At 37.6% G+C, this 25,916-nt stretch overlaps 1 protein-coding gene across 2 annotated transcripts in view; it reads right to left on the bottom strand.

The window, feature by feature from the left end:
* BZW2 (basic leucine zipper and W2 domains 2) overlaps positions 1-25,916 on the bottom strand; it is a 56,253-nt gene that overhangs the window by 12,483 nt on the left and 17,854 nt on the right. For both annotated transcript variants that reach the window (XM_043462772.1, XM_043462773.1), the window contains exons 3-7: positions 15,618-15,794; positions 9,167-9,270; positions 8,004-8,069; positions 4,627-4,762; positions 1,315-1,424 (exon numbers count right to left, since the gene is read on the bottom strand). In XM_043462772.1, the coding sequence (XP_043318707.1) occupies positions 1,315-1,424; positions 4,627-4,762; positions 8,004-8,069; positions 9,167-9,270; positions 15,618-15,794 (593 nt within the window). The remainder of the gene's footprint in view (positions 1-1,314; positions 1,425-4,626; positions 4,763-8,003; positions 8,070-9,166; positions 9,271-15,617; positions 15,795-25,916) is intronic.

Raw genomic sequence — 25,916 nt, 5'->3', positions numbered from 1 at the left:
TGGATTAAATCTTCCTACCCTGCTGGCAGGCTTCTCACTGACTTCTTTTGGCCAAAGAAGGCGAGCTTCTACACCACCAGAAGGGCTCACTTCGGTGTCCTGTATTCCTGTCCTCTGACATGGGGACAGAATGGCTCTGGTCGGAGCTGTTGCTTCCCCGTGGGTCCCAGAAAGAAAGGGCATGTAGATCTCAGTGGGCCTCGATGAGCTAAGACACAGCTACAGACTCAGGGATGAGAATGCACTCTGGCATATGAACTTCCACCAACAGCAGCAACCTATTCATTCGTCCTCAGTGACTTCCATACACCCTACATTGCGAGACAGTAGGTTCCACAAAGGCAGGAAACTTTTCTATCCTGTCTCTACTGACTCTACAATTTCCAGGCTGGAACCTGGCCAAAGCAGGCGCTTAATAAATACACGCTAAAATGAAAAGTATTATCAGTGGCAAAAATCAGCAAGAATCGAGAGCTCAATTTTTCTTCTTTATCAAGTTCTAAAGACTTCCAACACACCAAGGGAGCTATTTTAAGGTAAATTTCAAAAGACAGAGGAATTTTAAGTCATTGAAAATGCAAAAGTTTACAATGAGCCAGATTTAGACTTATCCCATGGATCAATACCCTTGCACAGTAGGACACGCTGGAAGAGAAAGCAGATAAGAAACTAGGTAAAGAGAACATGGCAAGCATGTCTTTCAACTTTAGACTTTGTCCTAAAATTGTAAAGGCAATTTCACTTGGAGCAATCTCTGTCACAGTTGTGGCTTCTAGCAGAAAGAAATTATAGCGGGCAGATAGAAATTATGAGAGCAAATATTTTTCTTGATTTTCTTTGAAAAATACAAAGATACAGAAGTAACTACAGTTAACTTGTTCACTTTCAGAGGTATCTAAGCATTTCTAAGGAATCTTGGTATAAACAAGCAATCTTGTTTAAACTTTTATTTTGTTAACAAACTAACCTGTATTTGAGATCAGTGTCATTCAACTATGACCCAAGATACCCATAAATGTCTAATTAGGTGAGATCAATGTGACCTCAAATTTCATATTAAAACTTTAAATTTCTACAGTTATTAGCTGCAACAGAGGTAATTCTGATAAATGTTATCACTATGTCAACAAACTTCCAAATTTGAAAGTCTCCATATTCCCTGTGACTCTTTAATTTTATCATTCCATTTATGCATGCAACAAAGATTAAATTGGAATTAGTTTCTATCACTTCATTTGTGTATTACATTGAACACACTGACAGAGCCATGGCAGAAGCATGAAACATATAACCCTTTGCCCAAATAACACTTACAAGCAGCCTTTTGTCTAAGTTGGCTTTTCTCAAAGAGGAGGTAACAGAGTTGGCATCCTTTTCTGCCATCCATGCTTTAAAAAGTTTGACAGCAAATGAGGCCGCAATGCCTGTTAAAAATAAAAGAGAGAGAGTAAACCTTTTATAAGAAGAACTGGTTGTGGTAATGCATAAGGCAACACTTCCCATTAGGTGTCCTGAAATGACTAAATAACTTAGAGACATGATTTGGTAGAAAGGAAACATGGAAAGCTCTCTAGGCTATTCATTACTCAAAAGAGAATATTTTCATGAGAAGGAAAAAAAGAAGTTATAGTACTTTTCAAACTTGGACTCCTGAATTCCAACCTGTTTTAACTGTAAGTTTATTTTTACCTTGGTTAAAACCATATTCAAAGCCAAGGATGTTATAGTGTTTTGCCTCTATTTCACTCTGCGGTTTACCAATATTCCATGTTTATAACAGTTATCCTGAGGTACAACAAATAAATCATGAGCCATACAACTGAAATGTCAACATGTCAACTAATCTGCCGATAAATGATGCCAGTGAAAGAACATCAGTAGTGACAGGTATAAATAAATAAAGTTATAGATGAACATGCATCACTTACTTTACAGTTTTACTTTTTGTAAAAAGCATTTTAAAATATTCATGAGTTAAGCTATAAAAATGTCAGTTCTGTTTTCAGCTGAAATCTTTTCTGGATATTTTTAAAGAGATTTTAAAAATTGCTATGTTAATCAGGAATCCACTTAATTACATACTCATTTATAATAGGATTTATTTCTAAATATAAGTAATCAGATAACTAATAGACAGCTTTTCTGTGAACACTCTAAATGTCTAAATTAATGTTGCATTTATTTAATGAAAAGTTAAGGAGTAGTTGATATATTAAACTGATTTTTCTGAATTGAAGGCTTCACTATTGTTGGTGGTCTAAACAGTCTCTAGTCCCCTTTCCTAAGAAAATTCCCATCTTACTCAGGCCAGCTGACTTCTAATTACTCTAAGCCCTGGCATGACCCTCCTTCTGTAATGATTAGTAATGGGGGGAAAATTTGAGTCCTGAATGATATTGCTGTTCACCCTGAAGTCTGTTTGACTTTTATGTATATTGTTACATAAGAAATAAATGCCCTTAAATGGGGGAGGACTAAATTAGGAATTATGGGATTAACATGTATCTACTACTATACATAAACCAGATAACCAACAAGGACCTACTGTATAGCACAGGGAACTATACTCAATATTTTGTAATAACCTATAAGGGAAAAGAATCTGAAAAAGAATATATATCTGAATCACTTTGCTATACACCTGAAACTAATACAACATTGTAAATCAAATTTGCAAAAAATGTAAAAAAAAAAAAGAAATGCCCTGACACAGAAATTTATGTCCTATCTTCCAGTTACTTTCAGGTAAACAAGTTCAACTAATACAGACACCAGTTTTACCCAATGTTTTTCTTTTGAATAGCAGAGAAACTAAGCCCCTCCAGCCTAAACTTGAGCTAGAGAATTTTATGTTGTCAACTTGTTGACCTGGATTTTCAATATTATGATTACTTCATAGTCAATATAAAATTTAATATAAACTTATGATTAAAAAATTTAAAAAGGATCTTGTAATCCTCATTGTAGGTAAAAGAAAGTATGCCTGAAACTAGAAGTCTAAAAATAATCAGGCTCAAACCTATCACTTTGCAATAAAAGTGGCTCCTGGTGGAAGGATTGGAGAAACTTCATACTTGAGATTCTGCAGAGTGGATGATTCCCCTTAGCCATTTGTTGGGTGGGAAGTTGGGGAAAAGGCATAATTTCATAACCCTTTCCTATTTGGGAAGAAAAAGTTTAAGACTTAGTTTCTAAAGATGGTGGAGTATTAGGAAAAACCATGTGACAGAGGCCCTATGTCACTTCTATAGCAAAAGTATTCTTTCCTACCCCTAACATTTTACCATAAAAAATTTCAAGAACTTCTTACAGAAGAACTGAACAAACTGAAAAATACTCATGTACTTCACCATCTTGATTCTGCAGCAGTTAATATTTTGCTGTATTTGCTCTATCACATTTGTCCATTTATCTTTCTAATAATTTAATTTTTAATACATTTCAAAAGAAATTACATCATTAAAGTTTTTAACACAACCAGAAAGAATTATTTTCTGTTAGAAATGCTAGGGATAAATCTGATATAATTAACATTTACTGTTTACATTTTATCTTTTTCTCCTAGTATAAAATGGCTAGTACCATAAATAAAACATGAAGGATCACGAATTCTCTTCAGGAAAACATTTTAAAGTGCTATAATATTTTAACAATATATTAATAACAATTAGAGAGTCTAAAACTATAGAGAATCTCTAAATAATATGATTTGACTCTTGATTTACTATTCTTTTCTCAGTTATAAGAAAATTATAACTCATTTCACTGCAGGCATGAATGAGGCTGGGACTTCACATCTGTAGGAGTAAAACCCAATTCTAAGAAGAAACAGATGTTTTCACAAAAACTCTTTTAATTTCTCTTTAAGAAAAAAAATAACTCTTTGTTTAACACTGCATTTAAAACTTGAATATCATTATCCTCCTACAAGAAAAAAAAAAAAAAGCCCACTTCTGTATTATTCTATAACCAAGTAATTGTATGTATGCCCATCAAACTCTTAATGCCTTAAAATTAAAGCAAAACTCTTAGGCAGTCGTCTGGACTTTAAAAACAGACATAATGAATACTTTAAAAATGTGATCATAATGAACATCGGAGCATAAGATCTTGAGGGGGAACAGTTCAGAACAATTGCCCAAACTAGTGAAGTAACAGTTTGGGGGGCCTTTAGGGATGTGAAGGGCCATTTTTGGCTGTTCTGCTAAATGAAAGCAAGTGTTTTAGGCTGGCATTCTGTTTCTGGGGGCAAAAAAAGGCTACATGTCCCACAAACCATAAAGAGTCCTGCACAATGAAGCACTGTCCCAACAAAATATGTCAGTAAGCATCTATGTTGAGAGTAACAGTTTAGAACCGATCAATTTCAGGATCTTTGACCTAGGCACTGAGACTTATGCCAAAAATTCTAGTTTATTATTATTCTTTAATTGTCTTTGTATAGGTGTGCATATTTCTCTCTTAAATTCCTACAAGAAACACATACAATCCTTTTATTGTTTGAACACACACACAGTCTCTCTTACATGGAGCATGGATGGCCCTAGAGAACACCATGAAGTGGTACTGGTATTTATCTTTGGCTTTCTTTTCCCATCTGACAGGTGAGAAAATGAACACGCGTACCTTCTTTGACCAAGCTGTCAGTGAAGAGACTGGTGAGGATGGTGGCAGGCAGGGTGCCACTGCCCAGCAGGATCCCCGACAGCATTGCCAACTTTGTCTGCTCGGTTTCGGAAAAGGCTTTAAGGAAGAGGAGAAGCTGTGGGTCAAACAAAAGAAACCATGTCTATAAAGCAAAGGACTAAAGTAGGAAAATAACAAACAATGCACATCCACGGCTAGATGGCTCATGGGTAGCACACTTATTCATTGAAGACACACACATATGTTCCATTATAAACTGGATGCTATAGAAAGGGACTTCAAAAAAAAAAAAAAAGAAAGGGACTTCAGCAGGCCTTGTTCCTTTCTCCTAAATTTACTTACAATTTAGCTACAGATAACATTCATGGGAAGGAAAAGAGTCATTTAGAGAACAGTGTAAACAGGTCACATGAATAAGTTAAATTTGACTGTATATGACAAAGGGTAAATATTACCAAGTGTTTCCTGAATACACTATTGCCTTTCATATGTGTTTCATTTCTTTGCATGCTCCCTTAGGGCCCACTCCCCACTGCACCCCCACCCCATCATACATCTATCTATTTTCTTTGGGTTATAACAAAAAATAAATGACAATAACAAAAAAGAAGTCAATAAGCTTTGACATCTAGCATATACTTCTCTGAGCCCACAGCATACTTTTTTAAAACAAGACTGGGTGAAAAAGGATTTTCAAGGTTCTTGATGCCTCTTTTTAAAATGGTGAGATTCAAACTAGGTATTTCTTAGATCACAGAGTTTTACCACCAACCCTGGTGATCAGGTAATGGAGGGTATAAGATAAAGAAAAGTTACGAACGGAGAAAAGGCCACTGCTGCGGGTTGGAAAGAACAATTGTAACGAGAGGGTGACAGTGCTGTCTGGGTCCTTCTGGGTCACAACACTGCCAACGTCATATCCCAGCAGCAGAGGAAGTGACGGAGCCGCAACCCCAGAAAACTTGGGAGGGAAGGCCAAGCAAAGCGGCTAAACCCCACTTGCCACTGTGGGTTCTGACTGTCCAGGCGTGTAGAATGCCCTCCTCTTTCCTAACCCTCCTCCACCTAGTGCTCTGACTGTACTGTATTTGTATTTCATGGCTACTTTCCTCTGTTTCAACAGACTTTAGGCATGTTACTGAGAGTCCCCAGGGCCCAAAATCATTGGAGCTCTGCAGTGATCAGCTGGGGCTCTGCAGACTTTTTCATTACCCTGCACCGATGAAAAAAAAATCACTGGCATAAATACAGACTTATTAAGTGCTTTATGGCCAATGAAATTCTGTTAACTCTGTGCAGTGAATAGGGCTATATTAATGTACCATTCCCAACAGTTACAGAATTATTACAGAGAGGTCATGTGACTCTCCAAATATTTATATGATGAGTAAGTGGCAGAACTGGAATCAAACTAGCCCATTTCACTCCCCATTTATGCCTTTTAAAGTCTCAATGATTTAAAAGACGTCACTTTCTAAGCTCACAAGAAAAGAGGGAGTGAGGGAAATTGGTATCAATGGTTAAAGCTCCAGGGGGCAGCAGGAATGGGGTAAGAAAAAAACTGACAAAACTAGATACTTTATATCAATCTGGCTTTTTTCTCATTGTCAAAATAAGAAAGATTCAAATAAATAATGAAAAACAGCCAAGATAAAAATATTAACACTATTTAAGAACATTACTATACTCATATTCATCAAAAACTCAATTACATTAGCAAAATGGTACAAAAGTTATCTTTTCTTAAAATTAATATCCATATTGCTCAATTATACGAACAGGTATTAAAACCAGACACTACATGTATTACAGCAGAATTTTCTTTTAAAAAATGGATACTCTGAAAAATAAATAATTCTTGAAAGCATATTCATCAAATGAATCAAGTGGAAAGTTCTCAAGATTCAAATGAACTAGGAGAAGAAAACATGACTGATATTATTAGGCAAAGTGGTAAGATGTTTATTTGAATGCTTTAATATCATTTTTTGGTCATATCTATCCCTGTATTTTAATGACACACTTCTTATTTTCCAAGCATCTAGCCAAATAATGGACCACTTTAATCCATTCAAATGTTTTTCCATGGTAAAAAAAAGTAATACATGCTAGTAGAATAAATCTAACATAGAATAATATGAAAATGTGAGTAATCTCTTTAACCCTATTTCCTTAGAGTAAACATTATTAACAGTTTGAGATGTGTCCTTTCAGATTCTTAAATGTACTTCTATATGCCTACACTTTATAAATAACTACATGTATACACATGCTTTAACTGAACTATACATTGATAACAGCTCAAATTTGCTGAGTGGAGCAGAAAGTTCTCTGAACACTTTATGTGTATATGACTATTTAACAAAGTCTTGATCCTCGTTTTCAACAAAGAAATCTGAGGCACAAAGAAATTAAATAACTTGCTAAGGTTAAACTTCGGCCAAATGGTTGCTCTTTTACTTAACAATTTATCACAGACATTTCCTCTCATCAATTCATGTGGTTATGCCTCATGCTTTAACTGACTGCATGCTATCCCACTGTATAGAGAGACCATGATTTAATTAACCTCTCTCCCACCATGAAAATTTAGGTTACGTCTCAATACTGTGATGAACATCTGTATGCATATATAGTTGTATGTTGCAAAGTAACAAAGTAGATGGTTTCTTTATTCCCTTGGTTTATAATTTAGGCAGATGTCTAAAATCAGAAATGATGGCAAAGCAGCATACAAATCTGTAACTGCCATATATAAATAAAGAGGAGCTACAAATTAGAAAGGAACATACTGCAATTTCTGAAAAGAGGGCTTCTTTAATAAGGTGCTATTGCTTATTTGGCTATTTATTAGAGGTCAATTACTGTGCTAAGTACCTTACAGCTCATAGAAATTATCCCTACAACAACCATACATAAAGTCTATACTTTTACTGCAGCTATTTTATAGACGAGAAAAACCAATGAGATTTACACCCAGATACTATTTCCAAAGGTATGCTTCTATCTCCTTTGCTAAACAGCATCTTCTATAATTAAAGAATTTTAGTGATTAATAGCTGCTGCGCTATGCTCTTTCATAAGCTTTAACTAATTATATATTCTATAAAAATATTCCTTTGAACAAAGCATGCTGGCTTACATTAAACATGAAGGAAAAATTCTAGGCTAATCATGTATTTCTTTCTACAGCTATTAGCTAATGATCTGTCATACTCATTTCTTCACTCAACTAGCATTTACTAAAAGCTTAAAGAGGTCTGTGGTACTCTGGACTACCACTATAAAAGCGAAATTTTCATCCCTCTTCATGTCATCATTTTAGCAAACAGAGTATATTACATTTGAATTCTTACCTTTTTCATCTCATCCTCAAATGCTTTTTCCAAATACTTATATCTCCTGATGAGTTTGTTGAAGACCTAAACATAAAAGAAACCAGTCACTATTATGTAAACAATTTTAAAAGGCAAACTCACCTCAACTACACGGGTCTACACTAATAAAAACATGTAGTTAAACATTCTCCTACTGCGATATGAGAACTACAAGCATTTCAAAAGAGTTATTATGACCTGGGGGATAAAACAGGATCAAAATGCACGTAGGAAAAAAAACAAATCCATTTGAGAATATAATTGGTGAGAAAACAAAAATGACTTTGATGAAAATAAAATGAATATAATTTTAAAACTGCGTGACACAGAGATGGAAAATATTAATACCTGAAACAAAGGGGATTACAGATATAATCACTGAGCTACATGATGGGAGGAGATCAGAGTTCCGGGGAGATTATACTCCAGGTGAAAACAAATATGATTTCAGCAGATGAGCAGTATAGACTACTGGCCCCCACAATCCAGTTAGAATTCTCAAGCAGGATTTCCAAGTGTGTCAGTGGAATCCTGAACCATTTTCTAAAGAGGAATGATGTTTGTCATGGACCGAACATCTGTGTTCCTCCTAAATTCATACACTGAGGCCCTACCCCCAAAGTAACTCTAACCTCTGAGCTCTAATGCCTGATGATCTGAGGTAGAGCAAATGTAACAGTAATAGAAACAATAAGTGTGATGCACTTGAATCATCCCTTTTCCTAATAGGCTGCTTGTCCTTTTCTTCTTGACTTACAGTTCTTTATTTAATCTGTATATAAATCCTTTATAGGCTTTATGTATTACAAGTATCTCCTTGCCTCTTTCTTTTGAACAGCTACCTGATATTTTATTAATATGAATTACCAAGCTCTACTTAATTAGTAGCCTGTGGATCAACTTATGGATTTTCATCCTTTGATGTTTTAGTTTTGAAGGATAGGGCTAAACTACTCTCCCTAAAGCTGGGACCAACTTATATTCCAACAGAAATTATGATTCCTCACGTCTCTTATGGATGAAAGGTAAAAACACTCTATCTTCCTGAAGTTTTAATGATCACTGTCTGAATCTTAACTTTTCTTGAATCTTATTTAAAGGTTTCCCTTTCAGCACAACAATCTCTCAGTGACAGGCTCTACCTGAGCGTAGTTTCGGATGGTTTCATGATCTTCATTTGCTGAAAACACACAGTGGTTGGTCATCTTGGTCTTGTCACCATCATCTATGCGTGTTCCTCCAGGGGCTAATAAGAGAATGGTTAATAACCATTAGGACAACATTGAAATCAGACGAGCATGTGTAGAAGAGATCAATTCTTGCACATCTAGGAAAACAGAAGTAGGTATCACATAAACGTTTATAGAATGATGCACATGTGTAGATACAGAGTATTTTAAGAAGATTATCACCTTAATAAAATTTTGTTCAAGTGGTTGTGTTTATTACAAAGGGCTAGTTAAACCTTATGAATAAATTGCATCAAAATAGACTCTTGAAGGAGTTAACTTTTCTAAAAACTAATTTAATTATAAAAGATGTTTGTATGGTTTGTGTTTTGGCTGTGCTGTGTAGCATGCAGGATCTTAGTTTTCTAAGCAGGGACTGAACCCATGCCCCCTGCATTGGAAGCAGAGTCCTGAACACTGGACCGCCCTTGTTTATACTTCTATCGTAATGCAGAATGGTTATTCGAATGTGTATTCCTACCATAGGGTATGAGCTTGTTGATCTACATACTTGACTTCACTGTACCCTAGAAGTCTGGTTCTTGCCAAAGTGTATCCTTAACCATGATAGCTAAACAATAACATTTATTAATTTGATTATTCTCAAAGTAGTTCCTGATGTTTCCCACATCAGAACATGGTTCACTTTCCAGGTTTGCTAACAATATTTTGCTGGACTCCAGTTCACCAACACTAGTACTACCCAGACCTGGCTTTTATAGTAGATCTTCATGGTTTCCACTTCAGTAGGTATCAAGAATGTTTCCTCCTCACTAACCCAGTTATCCAGTGTTGATCAGTATACACTCTGACCCCTTGTCATTTATATTTGATTACCCAGCAGTTGCACTGGCTAGGAAAGAGTGTATTTTATTGTTGCTCATCTTTGCCCCTATACCCTAAACAGTATCATGGAGGAAATGGACAAATAAATGGATTAAAACAAAGAATGCCTTTTTTCTACCACTCAACTTTCCTCATTCAAAGGGCTTCCCAGGTGGCACAATGGTAAAGAACCCACCTGCCAATGCAGGAGACCCAAGTTCGATCCCTGGGTTGAGAAGATCCCCTGGAAAAGGAAATTGCAACCCACTCCAGTATTCCTGCTTGGGAAATCCCATGGACAGAGGAGCCTGGCAAGCTACAGTCCATGGGGTTGCAAAAAGTCAGACACTCACGCACACATGCTCTATCAAAGGCTCCTCCTATAAGTTTCAATGGTGGCCACTACAAACATTGGTTGATTAGAAGACCAGAGTCAGAACACCAGGTAGTTTTGTTTCCTGATTTTACTTCATCAGAATTAGGGTGGAAATTTGACCAAGTCAAATTAGGTTAATAACTACTATACACTCAAATATTTGTTGAGTAGATATTTGTACAGGCCATATTTTAGTGTTTTGATTTGAGTCATATTTCAGATCTTTGGATGAGATGAGCTACAAATAGCCAATTGTCTCTTATAGTTTTGTAAGCAAACTTGTTGTTAGAAAAGTCAGCTCCTTCAGGAGTCTGTTCTCATGCAATTAATTTATGCACAATTCAATTAGCCCTTTATAATGAATACAACCACCTGGAACAAATTTTTTTGGGGGGAGGGGAACAAAATTTTATTAAGAGGATAATCTTCTAAAAACTCTGGACTATCCTATCTGATAGAAGTTACATAACTGAAAAGTCTGATTTGGAAACTACAGTCTTTTAAGAGGTAAAATTTTAAAAACTGCATTCTCTTACAAAACAAAATATTTGTTACACATTAGTAACATTGCTACACCTTGCTTTTTTCCCCCCTGATAGTGGGACCAAGTATTAATTGCCATTTCTAAAAATTTTGTGAAATTTTCTGTTTTTCTCAAAGTAGAAGTAGAAGAAAAGTAAAGTGTTTCTTGTATCTACTCTTCAACGTGTACAACTGAAAAGCCAAGACAACTATAGTCTCAAGAATAGTAGTGGAAGGTAAATATTTTTGTGGATGTGAAGAAAATTCTTACATACTAAATCAGCAAACAAAATGTTTATATAAAAAGAACGCACCTGGCTAACTATTTTCATTACATCATAGGTCTGGCCTCGGTAGATATCTGGGGTTATACTAACTGTGCTCATACCAAACATTTTGTCCTAGGCTCTTTTGGATGTATGAATGTGGCATGAAAACATGAATTCTTTTTTTCAAACATATGGGGTTATTAGGAAAAAAGCCTAACAGTGGAAAGGGGGAAAGACTGAGAAAGAGTGCTCAATGTGTGTGTCTATAAAATGAATGTGGTGGTGAAGGAATCTCCCCTTAAGCTCTGAGTTCTATGAGTAAGAGAGAGGCAAGATGCTACAGACCTTGTGATCCTGGTATAGGCTGCAGGTATAAACTTGCTGATCATCATTACGGAGATGGTAAATGAAGTCTTGAGATAACCAATGCAAAGCATATAACTTGGAACATATGTGAGGTGGCAGATATGGAAACCTATGAGCCCTATGAGAAGTGGTACTAAGAGAGAGAGTAGGGAGTCTAAATGGTCTATGGAAGGAAAGAAAGGAAAACCCTTCAAGGGTGATCAAAGGGTCAACAGTGCTGCCAGGAAGGTACTAAGAACTGAAAAGTGTGCCCCAAACTGACGGGTGAAGTCATTTGTGACTTTGACAAGAACCCAAACTGACCGAAAATTATCCTTGCATACAATTTACCAGTGTATCGGTAAAGGTCTATAATAGTTAAGGAAATTGAAAAAGCCAATAATCACAACAGGAAGTTTCAATCTCACTCTTAATTATGGTTTTCATTCTTTTTAGAATCGTTTAAGGTAACACTTATTATAGTAAGAAAGACAAAAACATACTACAGAGTAAATACAAAACAGCAGAGTTATTGTGTTTGTATAATATCATCCCATCCTCAAAAGTTTATGCATTTAGGTAAAGAAATCTGTAGAAAATAATTAATCAAATATTAACAATAGTTATCTCTGGGTATTGGCATTTAAGCACACTTCAGTTCAGTTCAGTTGTTCAGTCGTGTCCGACTCTTTGCGACCCCATGCACTGCAGCACACCAGGCCTCTCTGTCCATCACCAACTCCTGGAGTTTACTCAAACTCACGTCCGTTGAGTCGGTGATGCCATTCAACCATCTCATCCTCTGTCGTCCCCTTCTCCTTCTGCCTTCAATCTTTCCCAGCATCAGGGTCTTTTCAAATGAGTCAACTCTTTGCATCAGGTGGCCAAAGTACTGGAGTTTCAGCTTTCACATCAGTCCTTCCAATGAAGGACTGATCTCCTTTAGGACTGATCTCCAAGACTGATCTCCTTTAGGATGGACTGGTTGGATCTCCTTGCAGGCCAAGGGACTCTCAAGAGTCTTCTCTAACACCACAGTTCAAAAGCAACAATTCTTTGGCGCTCAGATTTTTTTATAGTTCAACTCTCACATCCATACATGACTACTGGAAAAACCATAGCCTTGACTAGACGGACCTTAGTTGACAAAGTAATGTCTCTGCTTTTTAATATACTGTCTAGGTTGGTCATAACTTTCTTTCCAAAGAGTAACTGTCTTTTAATTTCATGGCTGCAATCACCATCTGCAGTGATTATACTTGTTTTAAAACATCTACTTCTGCTTCATTGACTATGCTAAAGCCTTTGACGGTGTGGATCACAAAATGTGGAAAATTCTTACAAAGAGATGGGAATATCAGACCACCTTATCTGTCTCCTGAGAAACCTGTATGTAGGCCAAGAAGCAACAGTTAGAACTGGTCATGGAATAATAGACTGGTTCCAAATTGGGAAAGGAGTACATCAAGGCTGTACATTGTCACCCCGCTTATTTAACTTACATGTAGAGTATATCATGCAAAATGCTGGACTGGATGAAGCATAAGCTGGAATCAAGATTACTGGGAAAAATATGAACAACCTCAGATGTGCAAATGATACCACTCTAATGGCAGAAAGTGAAGAGGAACTAAAGAGTCTCTTGATGAGAGTGAAAGAGGAGAGTGAAAAAGCTGGTTTGAAACTCAACATTAAAAAAACTAAGACCATGACATCAGGTCCCATCACTTCATCATTTCATGGTAAACAGACAGGGAAAAACCAGCAGATTTTATTTTCTTGGGCTTCAAAATCATTGCTAACCGTCACTGTAGCCATGAAATTAAAAGACACTTGCTCCTTGGAAGGAAAGCTATGACAAACCTTTGTCGGCAAAGTGACGCCTCTGCTTTTTAATGACAAATGTAGACAGTGTATTAAAAAGCAAAGGTGTCACTTTGCCAACAAAGGTCCGTCTAGTCAAAGCCATGGTTTTTCCAGTAGTCATGTATGGATGTGAGAACTGGAACACAAAGGAGGCTAAGTGCTGAAGAACTGATGCTTTCGAACTGTGGGGCTAGAGAAGGCTCTTGAGAGTTCCTTGGACTGCAAGGATATCAAACCAGTCAATCCTAAAAGAAATTAATCCTGAATATTCACTGGAAGGACTGATTCTGAAGCCGAAGTTTCAATACTTTGGCCACCTGATATGAAGAACTGACTCATCTGAAAAGACCGTGATGCTGGCAAAGACTGAAGGCAGGAGAAGGGGACTGACAGAGGAGGAGATGGTTGGATGGCATCACCAACTCAATGGACATGAGTTTGAGTAAACTCTGGGAAATAATAAAGGACAGGAAACCTGGTATGCTGTAGTCCACGGGGTTGCAAAACTTGGTCACATGACTTAGTGACTGCACAACAACAGCAATTTCTGAGTATTGCGAGCACACGACAAAGCTTTTATACACGAACCTGAATTACCTACAGTGATAATGAGATTGTCATAAACAGTAGCGATAGAAATAAACTTGGCACACAGTGAAAACTAGCAGTTCAAATCAAAAGGGAGTCTGGAAGTGAATGGGGCCATGAACCAGAACAGACAGATATAAGAGCTCAGAGTGAAGAATTAAAGGGTAGCTCTACCTAGAAAGGGCTTCTCTGGTGGGTCAGATGGTAAAGAATTCACCTGCAAGGTAGAAGACCTGGGTTCAGTCCCTGGGTTGGGAAGATCCCCCGGAGGAGGGCAAGCCACTCCAGGATTCTCGCCTGGAGAATCCCCATGGACAGAGGAGGCTGGCGGGCTACAGCCCATGGGGTTGCAAAGAGTCATACATAACTGAGTGACGAAGCACAGCACTATCTAGAAAGGTGTGTATATACCCTGTCTTCAAGCAGGTTGGCCTAAGCAACGTTTCTCAGTGAAAGGCGCTCACAGCACGCTGTGCAGGGCAATTTTTGATTGCACAGATGTTCCTTGCATAGCAGAGGAGGTGGCATACCTGGCCTCCACTCCCAAGTCTTTGTGACAACCAAAACACTTGCATACATTTGCCTATGTCCTCCAGGTAGTTGACAATCACTGACCTGGGGATCTGATCACTTTCAGTGATTTATGATGACCACAGGAACTAGTTACGAAAACCAAGTTCTAAGAACAACTATGAGAGGAAAAATGAGTGGTTGTGATACCTAATAAACATTTAGGTAAACATACCAAGACACTTAAATAGTATTCCGAAACCTTTTCCCCTGATGCCCCTGCTCTGTAAGACATAGTTTTTATTTTGCTTTTTACCTATTTTTAATAATTTCCAAACTTCTATCTTTAATCCTTTTAGTTACATACTCACAATTATGAGGATTTTTAAAAAACTAAATATAAACTATATTTCTTAGACATTTTATTATTGATTGATGAAATGATATTTAGTGAAACACTTGGACTTCTTTTTAAATTTGTTGACAAAGTTAAATCTCACTGCTCATTGTACCAAAAAAAAGGGGTGGGTGAGACTAAAAAGAAAGGTGCTATGGCAATTGGGATTTAACTTGCAGGCAGATTTTATTGTCCGAGCCACGACGTAAGCCCCTTAAATATAACGGAATGATCTAGCTAAGTGGTCACCAACCTTCCTGGCACCAGGAACCTGGTTCATGAAAGACAATTGTACCACGGACTAGGGGTTGAGAACCCCTGATCTAGATGATCCCTGAACTATAATGCAGAAATTACGTCTCCTAAATCCACTCCAGAAACATTCAAAGATTAGGGACATATAGGAAAATTGGCTTTTAGCTACAGACAAGTGGCCAACTGTGTTGTCTGTCAACAAAAGTTCTCTCTTAACCAACAAACATTTCACAGCCATATCAACACCATTCCAAATCATAACCTAGGTAAAATTTTTATAGATTCCCATTTGTATTTTTTTAAAATCAACAATCATACATGTAAAGCTTATAAAGATTCTGTCTCATAAGAAAATATTTCGATAGAATTGAAAGTACATAATACTACAAGATGCTCTAGTATATGGCTTACCGAGCATACTGCCAGCCACCAGGATATCGAAGAGTGTGTCTGCATAGCGACGATAATCTAATCTTGAGCCTGTAGAGTCCAGAAACTTGGCTACAGCTTCAAGGTCATCACCAGCTTCATTAAGCCCCTGGACAAGTGTATCCCTGAAGACTGTGGGTTCGAATTTCTCTTTTTCATCTAAAATAATAGATAATACAATAGTTCTCTTACTTATACATCATATTACCAAATGCAACCATACATTTCCTTTGCTCACTGATTTTTATTTGATAGCATGATTATTTAAAAGTTGAAAGACAATTAAGATTTTCTACTAATTGTTCATGTTAAAGCCCTTGTTTAAATATTCATTTAAGCAACTGATTTCTGCTAAATGGGGCCACACTTTAACACATGAAAAAGTTGATGATCAATCATTTGTATCACTCATAGGACAGGCCAATGTAACTATTAACTCTAACCCTCTAGTAAAAAATAAAGTATAACAATCAAAAGTTTAAAAAATTTGTTCTATCCAGGATAGAAAAAGAAAATGACTCAGGGAGAATCACCTAAGAATAAGGGAAAATATAAAAACAAACAAAATAAAGACTGGGAGGGAGGGAATAAAGAGGGGTCAGTTCAGTCAGTTCAGTCGCTCAGTCGTGTCCGACTCTTTGCGACCCCATGAATTGCAGCACGCCATAACGAGGGGTACCTCTTTTTAAAAATTTTTAATTGAGATATAACTGATATATAATAATAATGATTTGATATCTGTACATATTGCAAAATGATCACCATTAAGTCTAGTTAACATTCATCACCATACGTAAGTCATAAATTCTGTCTTGTAATGAGAACTTTTAAGATCTTACTTCAAGTATGCAACACAGTATTATTAACTGTAGTTATCAGGCTGTACATGACCTCCTCATCACTTATTCTACAGTTGGAAGTTTGTTCTCTTTGAATACTACCTTCACCCACTGGCCCTCCTCTCCATACCCTCTCCTTTTGCAACCATCAGTCTGTTATCTACGAGCTTTTTTGTTGTTTTTATTGTAAAGATTTCACCTATGAGATCATATAGAATTTGTCTTTCTTATTTCACTTAACATAATTCCCTCCAGATCCATGCATGTTGTCACAAACAACAGAATTTCCTTCTCTTTATTGCTGAGTAATGAAAACTTAGGTTGTCTCTATATCTTAGCTATTATAAATAATGCTTCAGTGAACACTGGGGTGAATGTATCTTTTTGAGTTAGTGTTTTCATTTTCTTCAGATAAATACCCAGAAGTGGAGTTGCTGAGTCATATATAGTTCTATTTTTAATTTTTTTTATTTTTAATTTTTTAAAGGAACCTCCATACTGTTTTCTATAGTTGCTGCACAAATTTACACTCCCATCAAGGGTGTTCAAAGGTTCTCCTTTAACCACATCCTCACCAACACCTGTTACTTCCTTGGAGGGATATTTTTTTTTTAACAAAATAAATTATTCCAGAATATTTAAATATTTAATAAATATCTGAACTATATGTTTATAAATCCAGCTTCAGAGAAGACGTTGTCAACCCTCCTGGTTGCAGGACCCCTTAAAAACCTTCAAAAGTACTAGATTCCAAAGAACTCTTGTGTTTATGTTTAACACGTTATATTTATGTTTAACTCTTGTGTTTATGTTTAACATCCAAGGAAACTTATTTTATAGAAATAAAATTAAAAATATTTATCACATGAAAGATATTAGTGAGAAGAGAGGCACTGTTTTACACTTTTGCATTTCTTTAAAAGTCTGGAGTAACGGCAGGTAAACAAATTAAACAAATTCTCAAATGTGTTGCCTGCAATTTGTTGCAATATTGCACATCCTGAAACCACTGTTAAACTCCTGAGAGAATGTGTGAAAGGGGCAAATATTATGTCGGTATTTTATTATGAAAACAGTTTCAATTTTGTAGATGCCCTGAAGTATTTCAGAGGATTTAAGGATACAGATACTATGTAACTTTCTCTCCTCAGCACACTCTAGAGAGACTTCTTTGTAGAAGGTCACTTTGGAGGAAACTCTTGAACAAAGTAAGGATCACTTGAAAAAAAGATAAACTAGATAACAGATGAGGAGTTAAAAAAAAAAAAAAAAGACTAGATAAGACAAAAATTCTAACATTCAGTTCAAAGAATTTCACCTTTTCCCCCTTACAAAGACTGAGTCTGCATAAGGGGAAACGGGGCAAAGGATGACATCTCCCCAAAATATTCTATCATAAATGTCTTTAGAGAGAGAAGTAGATATTGCAACTGGGTTTTTTTTTTTTTTTCCCTTTAAGGGAAGAAAGAGGAGGAGAAGAGAATGCTATAGAAAAAAGAAACATTTCATGAATAAAAGAGTTCTTAGAAATGAAAAATATGATAGAAAAACTTAAGAACGCAATTGAAGAGTTAAAAGAGAAAGCAGAGAGTATCTCTTAGAAACTGAGAGAAAAATCAAAGACCTACGTAAAAGGAGTGTAAAGATAAGAAAAAGAGCAGACTAGGCAAATGTCCAAAGTAGTGAATAAAAAGATAATTTTCTTTAAAAGGGAAGGATTTTAAACTTTAAAGAAATTTCAGTTTTAAAGGAGACGTGAGTTTCCCAATGAAAGACTATCTGTGGACACAGCCAAGGTCTGAAAGTGGATCCACAACGTGCATTCATTACTGTGAAACTTCAGAATAAAGCAACTCTCTGAAGTCTTGGGGCAAAAAACCAAATCACATACAAGCTATCAAGAAACAGAACAACACTGAATTGCCCAACAGAAATACCAGAAGCCAGAAGATATTCCTTCAAAACTCCAAGGAAAAACAATTTTCAACCCAGAATCCCAGTGTTTGCTCACTCTATTAATTAAACATAGTTCAGTGGAATTCAGTTGCTTAAGGCAAGTCTGACTCTTTGCGGCCCCATGGACTGCAGCACGCCGGGCTTCCCTACCCATCATCAACTCCTGGAGCCTGCTCAAACTCATGCCCGTAGAGATGGTGATGTCATCCAACTCTCATCCTCTGTCGTCCCCTTCTCTTCCTGCCTTCAGTCTTTCCCAGCATCAGGGTCTTTTCCAGTGAGTCAGTTCTTCGCATCAGGTGGCCAAAGTACTGGAGCTTCAGCTTCAGCATCAGTCCTTCCAATGAATATTCAGGACTGATTTCCTTTAGGATTGACTAGTTTGATCTCCTTGCAGTTCAAGGGACTCTCAAGACACTTCTTCAACACCACAGTTCAAAAGCATCCATTCTTTGGTGCTCAGCTTTCTTTATAGTCTAACTCTCACATCCATACATGACTACTGAAAAAACCATAGCTTTGACTAGACGGACCTTTGTTGGCAAAGTAATGTCTCTGCTTTTTAATATGCTGTCTAGGTTGCTCATAACTTTTCTTCCAAGGAGCAAGGGTCTTTTAATTTCATGGCTGCAGTCACCATCTGCAGTGATTTTGCAGCCCAAGAAAATAAAGTCTGTCACAGTTTCCATTGTTTCCCCATCTATTTGCCATGAAGTGATGGGACCGGACCGGACACCATGATCTTCACTTTTTGAATGCTGAGTTTTAAGCCAGATTTTTCACTTTCTTCAGGAGGCTCTTTTAGCTCCTCTTGCTTTCTGCCATTAGAGTGGTATCATCTGCATATCTGAGGTTATTGGTATTTCTCCCACCAATCTTGATCCCAGCTTGTGCTTCATCCAGGCTGGCATTTTGCATGATGTACTCTGCATATAAGCTAAATAAGCAGGGTGACAATAGACAGCCTTGACATACTCCTTTCCCAATTTGGAACCAGTCTGTTGTTCCATGTCCAGCTCTAACGGTTGCTTCTAGATCTGCATACAGATTTCTCACGAGGCAGGTCAGGTGGTCTGGCATTCCCATCTCTTGAAGAATTTCCCACAGTTTGTTATGACCTACACAGTCAAAGACTTTGGCATAGTCAATAAAGCAGAAGTAGATGTTTTCCGGAACTCTCTTGCTTTTTCTATGATCCAATGGATATTGGCAAATTGATCTCTGGTTCCTCTGCCTTTTCTAAATCCAGTTGAACATCTGGAAGTTCTCAGTTCATGTACTGCTGAAGCCTCACTTGTAGAATTTTGAGCATTACTTTGCTAGCATGTGAGATGAGTGCAATTGTGTGGTAGTTTGAACACTCTTTGTCATTGCTATTCTTTGGGATTGGAGTGAAAACTGACCTTTTCCAGTCCTGTGGCCACTGCTGAGTTTTCCAAATTTGTTGGCATATTGAGGGCAGTACTTTAACAGCATCAACTTCTATGATTTGAAATAGCTCAGCTGAAATTCCATCATCTCCACTAGCTTTGTTCCTAGTGATGCTTCCTAAGGCTCATTTGACTTCACACTCCAGGATGTCTGGCTCTAGGTGAGAGATCACACCATTGTGGTTATCTGGATCATTAAAATCTTTTTTGTATAGTTCTTCTGTGTATTCTTGCCACCTTTTGAGTTGGACTATAAAGAAAGCTGAGCGCCGAAGAATTGATGCTTTTGAACTGTGGTGTTGGAGAAGACTCTTGAGAGTCCCTTGGACTGCAAGGAGATCCAACCAGTCCATCCTAAAGGAGATCAGTCTTGGCTGTTCATTGGAAGGACTTGTGTTGAAGGTGAAACTCTAATACTCTGGCTACCTGATTTGAAGAGCTGACTCATTTGAAAAGACCCTGATGCTGGCAAAGATTGAGGGCAGCAGGAGAAGGGGACAACAGAGGATGAGATGGTTGGATGGCATCACCGACTCAATGGATATGGGTTTGGGTGGACTCCGGGAGTTGGTGATGGACAGGGAGGCCTGGCATGCTGCGGTTCATGGGGTTGCAAAGAGTCGGACATGACTGAGCGACTGAACTGAACTGAACTTTCTTGATATTTGCTGTTTCTTTTAGCCTTTTTTTTTGTCCTTTATTTTTGTCCATTTTTGTCCTTTCCTGTCCCCATCTTTATGTAAGAGCAGATTAAGCATATATGAAAACATTCAAGGCCTCAAAAATTATGTTTCTCATTTACTCTTTTTAAAAAGCAATTGAAACAGACACTCCACCAAAATAGAAGAATAACTCATGATTTCACGATCTTATTAAGTTGTGAGATCCCAGGAAAAAGAGAAAAAAATCTAAGAGACAGACAATAGTACTTTTCAGGATAGTAGGAAAAGGGACATTTCAAGCTGTACTGTTAACAGCTGGACCACTGGCCTAAAGAACAAACTGAATGGAAGAGGGTTTTTCAATACAATCATACAGTATGAAATGATACACAGTTAGAATTCTTTCAATAAAATCTCATTGTTAGAATTCCAAAAGTGCTTGTATGAAGAGATTTACGTAGCAAAGGAAAGTGTAGTGCTGCCTAGTTTTAAGGTACAGAAAGCTAAGCAAAATATATATATAAATAAAACCAATTACTATTAAACTCATTTAATCCAAAGAGAAAACAGTGTTCAGAAAAATAAATAATAGTTTAGCCCTGAAGAAAATGTACCAGGTCACAATGAAATAACCTCTAATCAGGAGGCTAGCTAAAACTGATAAAATGAAAGAACACAGAACAAGAAGAGGTTTGCAGGTGGGTGGGGGCATGAAAGAGATGAATCCTCATCTCCCACAGCAGGAATTGCATCCATAATATACCTCTCCAACAGAAACATCAAGAAACAGCCACGTAGAAGTGTTATGTGGCCACAGGAATGCAAATGCTAAAAGAAGCAGTTAAAGGTTAGAAAGAATACTGCTGGCAAACAGACTTGCTGCTGTTACATGTTTTGCAGAATGGTTTGACTATTTAAGCCATGTATGTGTTGACTATTTAAACCATGTACGTGCATGACTTAGATACAATTAAAAATTACATTTAAAACCAGACAGCAGCTATCTGGTTTGTACAGACTGCCTACCTATGGTCTAACAGAAAGGATGTGTTCTAAGAGGTTAATAGCACAACCTCAGAAGCAGAGAAGAATGGCATTCCCAGTACCAGTCAGAGTCACGCAGCATAAGATTTCACGAAGACAAATGTAAATTAACTTGAACACTATTCGTCATGAACAAGAGATAAAAGTCCCTTTGATTCCATAAGCAAAACATTATGCAGACAAGAACATGCAAATGTTGACTGCAGGGGCGGGGGAAAACATAATTAGGGTCTTGTTGTGAAGCGGGGGAGGGAGAGAATGGCCACCCTACAAGAACAGATCATGGGGTGTGGGAGGAGCAGGCAACTGTGACCAGAAGGACAAACTCATTGGCAAGCATCATCCCCCTACGGGGGGCGGGGGGGGGGTGTGTCTAGCTAAAGGGTAATTCTCCTCCCGCCTTGGGAAAAAGTTCTGTTTCCTTTAATACAAAAATGCGAGAAATAAAAAATTTAGACCACAGGTTGCTTACTAAGTATTAGTCACTCAGCTGTGTCCAACTCTTTGTGACCCCATGGACTGTAGCCAGCCGGGCTCTTCTGTCCATGGAATTCTCCAGGCAAGAATACTGGAGTGGGTTGCCATTTCCTGCTTGGGTCTCCTGCATTGCAGGCTGATACTTCACCATCTGAGCCAATAGGGAAGTCTATTAAGCTTATTAAAACTTGTGACCAGCTCCCAAAATCAACTGAGGCCACCCACATAATGGCACCGCTACATACTAGGATGTTGACTCAGGTGGCAGAACAGACTTTTTGATGGTTTGAAAATTACCAATTCGAAGCACTGGAAAATATAAGTTGGTCAATAAGGTACAATCCAGACCAGGCTACAAATAGGGACAGCTTTGTTTTGAATCTAACAGACAACTTAAAAACTTTTGCTTGTGAAAAGGCCTTCACCCTCCAGCTATACTTTCTCAAAAGACTTGCTAAGGGAGAGGGAGAGTACAAGGAGGAAGGCAGTATGTTACAGCCAGAGATATTTCAACAGTAATAATGCAGTAGGTCAAAATGCTCACGTATAGCTTGGGAATCTTAAAAAAAAGTCATGACGGCCTGGGAGGATCAATAATCCTCCTGCAGGATGAAGAGCAGAACTCCCACGTGCTAAGCCAAGTGTCCCTCTGCAGGAATATAAAATTCCTGTACAGGAAAATGGCAAGAACCTTAATGGAAGTTTGGGGAAACAAGACAATACTTTTATCCAAACGTTCTTTTTCACCTTAAACCACCAACAGTAAATATGGTATGTATTTCATTTGAAGATAGTGGAGCAGAAATATCAGCAAAATTCTAACAAAAATATGACATTGCTCCCTTGAGTTTCCATTTGGCAGGTTAAAGCTCCCTTGAGGTGGGAACATTTAGGGTCTGATGTTCATACTGTGTTGGTGAATCACAAGTGGGACACTGAGGAGTTAGTCATAATCACCCTTCTATGACGCAGAGAGAAACAGGCCTATTTCTGACGTGCCTATAAGTTATCTAAATACTATTGCTTTCTCAAAGAACTACGGTAACTGGGAAGATATCCCAACACAGTGACAAATAACATAAGCTACATCTTTTTCTGCAGGTCACTGAGGTATAGTAAAAGAAGGCGAAGTATCATGCATTTTCTAACCATACACACAGATTGACTTTCAATATATATTACACCTTAAATATATATTTAAAGATTTACTTCATCAGTTCCTAATACCATTTATTACAAATCTAAGAGTTATTTAAAACCGCCAACTCAGATCTAAAGCCTCAGACAGAAACCTGAGTATGTGGTCACTCTGGATGCCTGATGTTGGGTCACTTTTTCTCACTCCTATTTTCACTAATTTTAATTGTATTTTTCTACAAAATCTAGAGGGGGGCCACTTGAATTATTAAACATTTCATCTCGCTCATTTCATCTAAGCATAACAATGGCTCAGGCGAGAAGTGTTCGTCCTTCTCAGATTCCCAGAAGTCACAGTAGAAAACATAATTTCTTTGGAGAAAATATGCATATGTCATAAAGGATAAGTTCTATATGACATGTCCTACTATAATGTTTGGGCTTCCCAGGTTGCGCTAATTGTAAAGAACCCACCTGCCAATGCAGGAGACATGAGACAAGGGTTTGATCCCTGGGTTTGGGAAGATCCCCTGGAGGAGGGCATGGCAACCCACTCCAGTATTTTTGCCTAGAGAATTCCCAAGGACAGAGGAGCCTGGCAGGCTACAGACCACGGAGTCACAAAGAGTCAGACACGACTGAAGCAACTCAGCATGCACACACCATAATGTTTTATTTTGATGTTAAGCAAAAAAAAAGAAAGAAAAAAAAAAGAACAAAACATTTTTAGACTAACTTGGCAGGGAAGAGCATTAGCTGTGCTAGGGAACAGTTACAAACTGAAAGTAGCCTATTAAAATGACCTTGAAATATCCTCTGCAGATTTCTTTTCTCAGCTCTATGAAATTGCCAGCCATTTATCTGAAGTCAGCCCCATCATAATAGCAAAAGAAAAACCAAAGCACAATGAATTGTCAGGAGGCAGTTCGCTGTTATGAAAAGCAGAAAATGAGGCTGACTCCATTTTTTCCCCCCCAGTCAGCAGTTTGCACAAAATTGCTCAAATGCAGCTTTAAATCCCCAACAGACCTGAGTTATATAAATCCAGATCAACTGGCAAATTATAGATAACATATTTCTGGGTGGCTCTCTGTGCGTACTCCTGAAGCAATGAGACGCAGGCACGATCTTGCCCACCAAATGAATCAGAGGCAAACCAGTTCAGTGTGAGAGGCAACCTTTCTGTTTCAGAACTGACTGAGTGTAAGGGCCAGTATACTTGTTGATTCATGTTTGCTCTTGTGCAATCCATCCTAAGGCCCTCTGCTGGCGTTGGAGCTCAGCTACCGTGAATCAGCGTCACGTTAAGAAAGCTGCTTGAGCTGAAGATCCAGGTCTGAGATTAACACGTCCCCTCAGTGGGCAGGTGGTGGCAAACCTTTCTTCACCTCACAGTGGGGCATACGTTAAATATTATCACATTACCAGGAGCAACAATACCTTAACTGTGACTAGGTTTCTGATTAAGCCCTTTGGAAATCATCGACGTCATTTATTTTTTTTTTTCTTCCAAGACTGCTTTACACAATGAGACAAAGAATGCATGCTGGTTTCAGCACCTTGCATGGCTATCTGCTTCCAGATTTCGATCCTCATTGTGTAAGCGGGGACACAGTTTCTAAAAGGACTAAACACAGCGGGTGGTTCAGGCTATACTTGCACTTCGCTTATGGGAATGAGTCAAGGATGCAAAAAATAAAAACATAAAAATAAAAGCACATAAGACAGAAATACTGTACAAAATAACTACTTTTTTGGCTTTTAAAACTTTTTTTTTTCCATTTTTTAGAGAGAATGTGAAGTTTTTTGGCAGGCAGCATTTATAGTTAAATTTAGCCTTACTGCTACTGAGTGATTCTTATAATCTCTTCTTATTCAATTGACCCACCGTATTGAGAAATCTTTTCATTCTACATGACCACACTTGGTCGCTTCTTACACAGACAGCACTACAAGAGAACCTCAGCTACAGACACTGGTGGGGAATGCCAAAGGCATCTGACACAGGTTAACAATTCAACAATTGAGTGCTCGACGACCATTACATGGCTTCTGTTTCATAATCAGCAATGAGGCCTTCACAAAGATATTCCATCATCCTTTCTCTTTACACACGATCCTTCCTCAAATATTTTTCAGTCACTCTCCTCAGTGTTAGTCATACCACGTTTCCTATCTTAAAAAGTTTCCCCATCAAGTTTTAGCTCAACTATTCTTAAATCCAAGAGGATTTCTGGATAATTATGCAAAACTGGTTACATATTTAGAATACTTAAAAATTCTTTACACAGAGAAATGGTAAGATGAACATGAAAGGAGTCACTCACATACAGATGTTTTAACAGCCACCGTCAAAATGGCTTCATCACTACTTTTCCCACAATAAAAGACACTTGACAATATCATGAATTTTCAAGTTTTAAAGATATTTAGGTAAATTTCATTCGATTTTCTAAAATTCTGAAACGGTTACAGCTCTGATATCTCTTTCCCTAATTTACTCTTCTCTTAGTTTTACTATCTTCACATATGAACATTTTCTTAAAAACATAAAGAAAGCAAAAACCAAGTGCAAGTGTCAAAAATAGTAAAGTTTATCAATTGCCTTCACAGACTCACATGAGACTAAGGCAACCTGAACAGACATAATTACCCTCATTTTGTAGCTAAAGACACAAAGCTCTCAGACAAGTTAAATGACTTGTTCAAAATCAAACACCTAAATAACTGGCAGTT

Source organism: Cervus canadensis, chromosome 3, assembly GCF_019320065.1.
Source record: "Cervus canadensis isolate Bull #8, Minnesota chromosome 3, ASM1932006v1, whole genome shotgun sequence".
Classification (NCBI taxonomy): Eukaryota; Metazoa; Chordata; class Mammalia; order Artiodactyla; family Cervidae; genus Cervus; species Cervus canadensis.
This window is presented reverse-complemented; position numbering and strand designations above follow the sequence as displayed.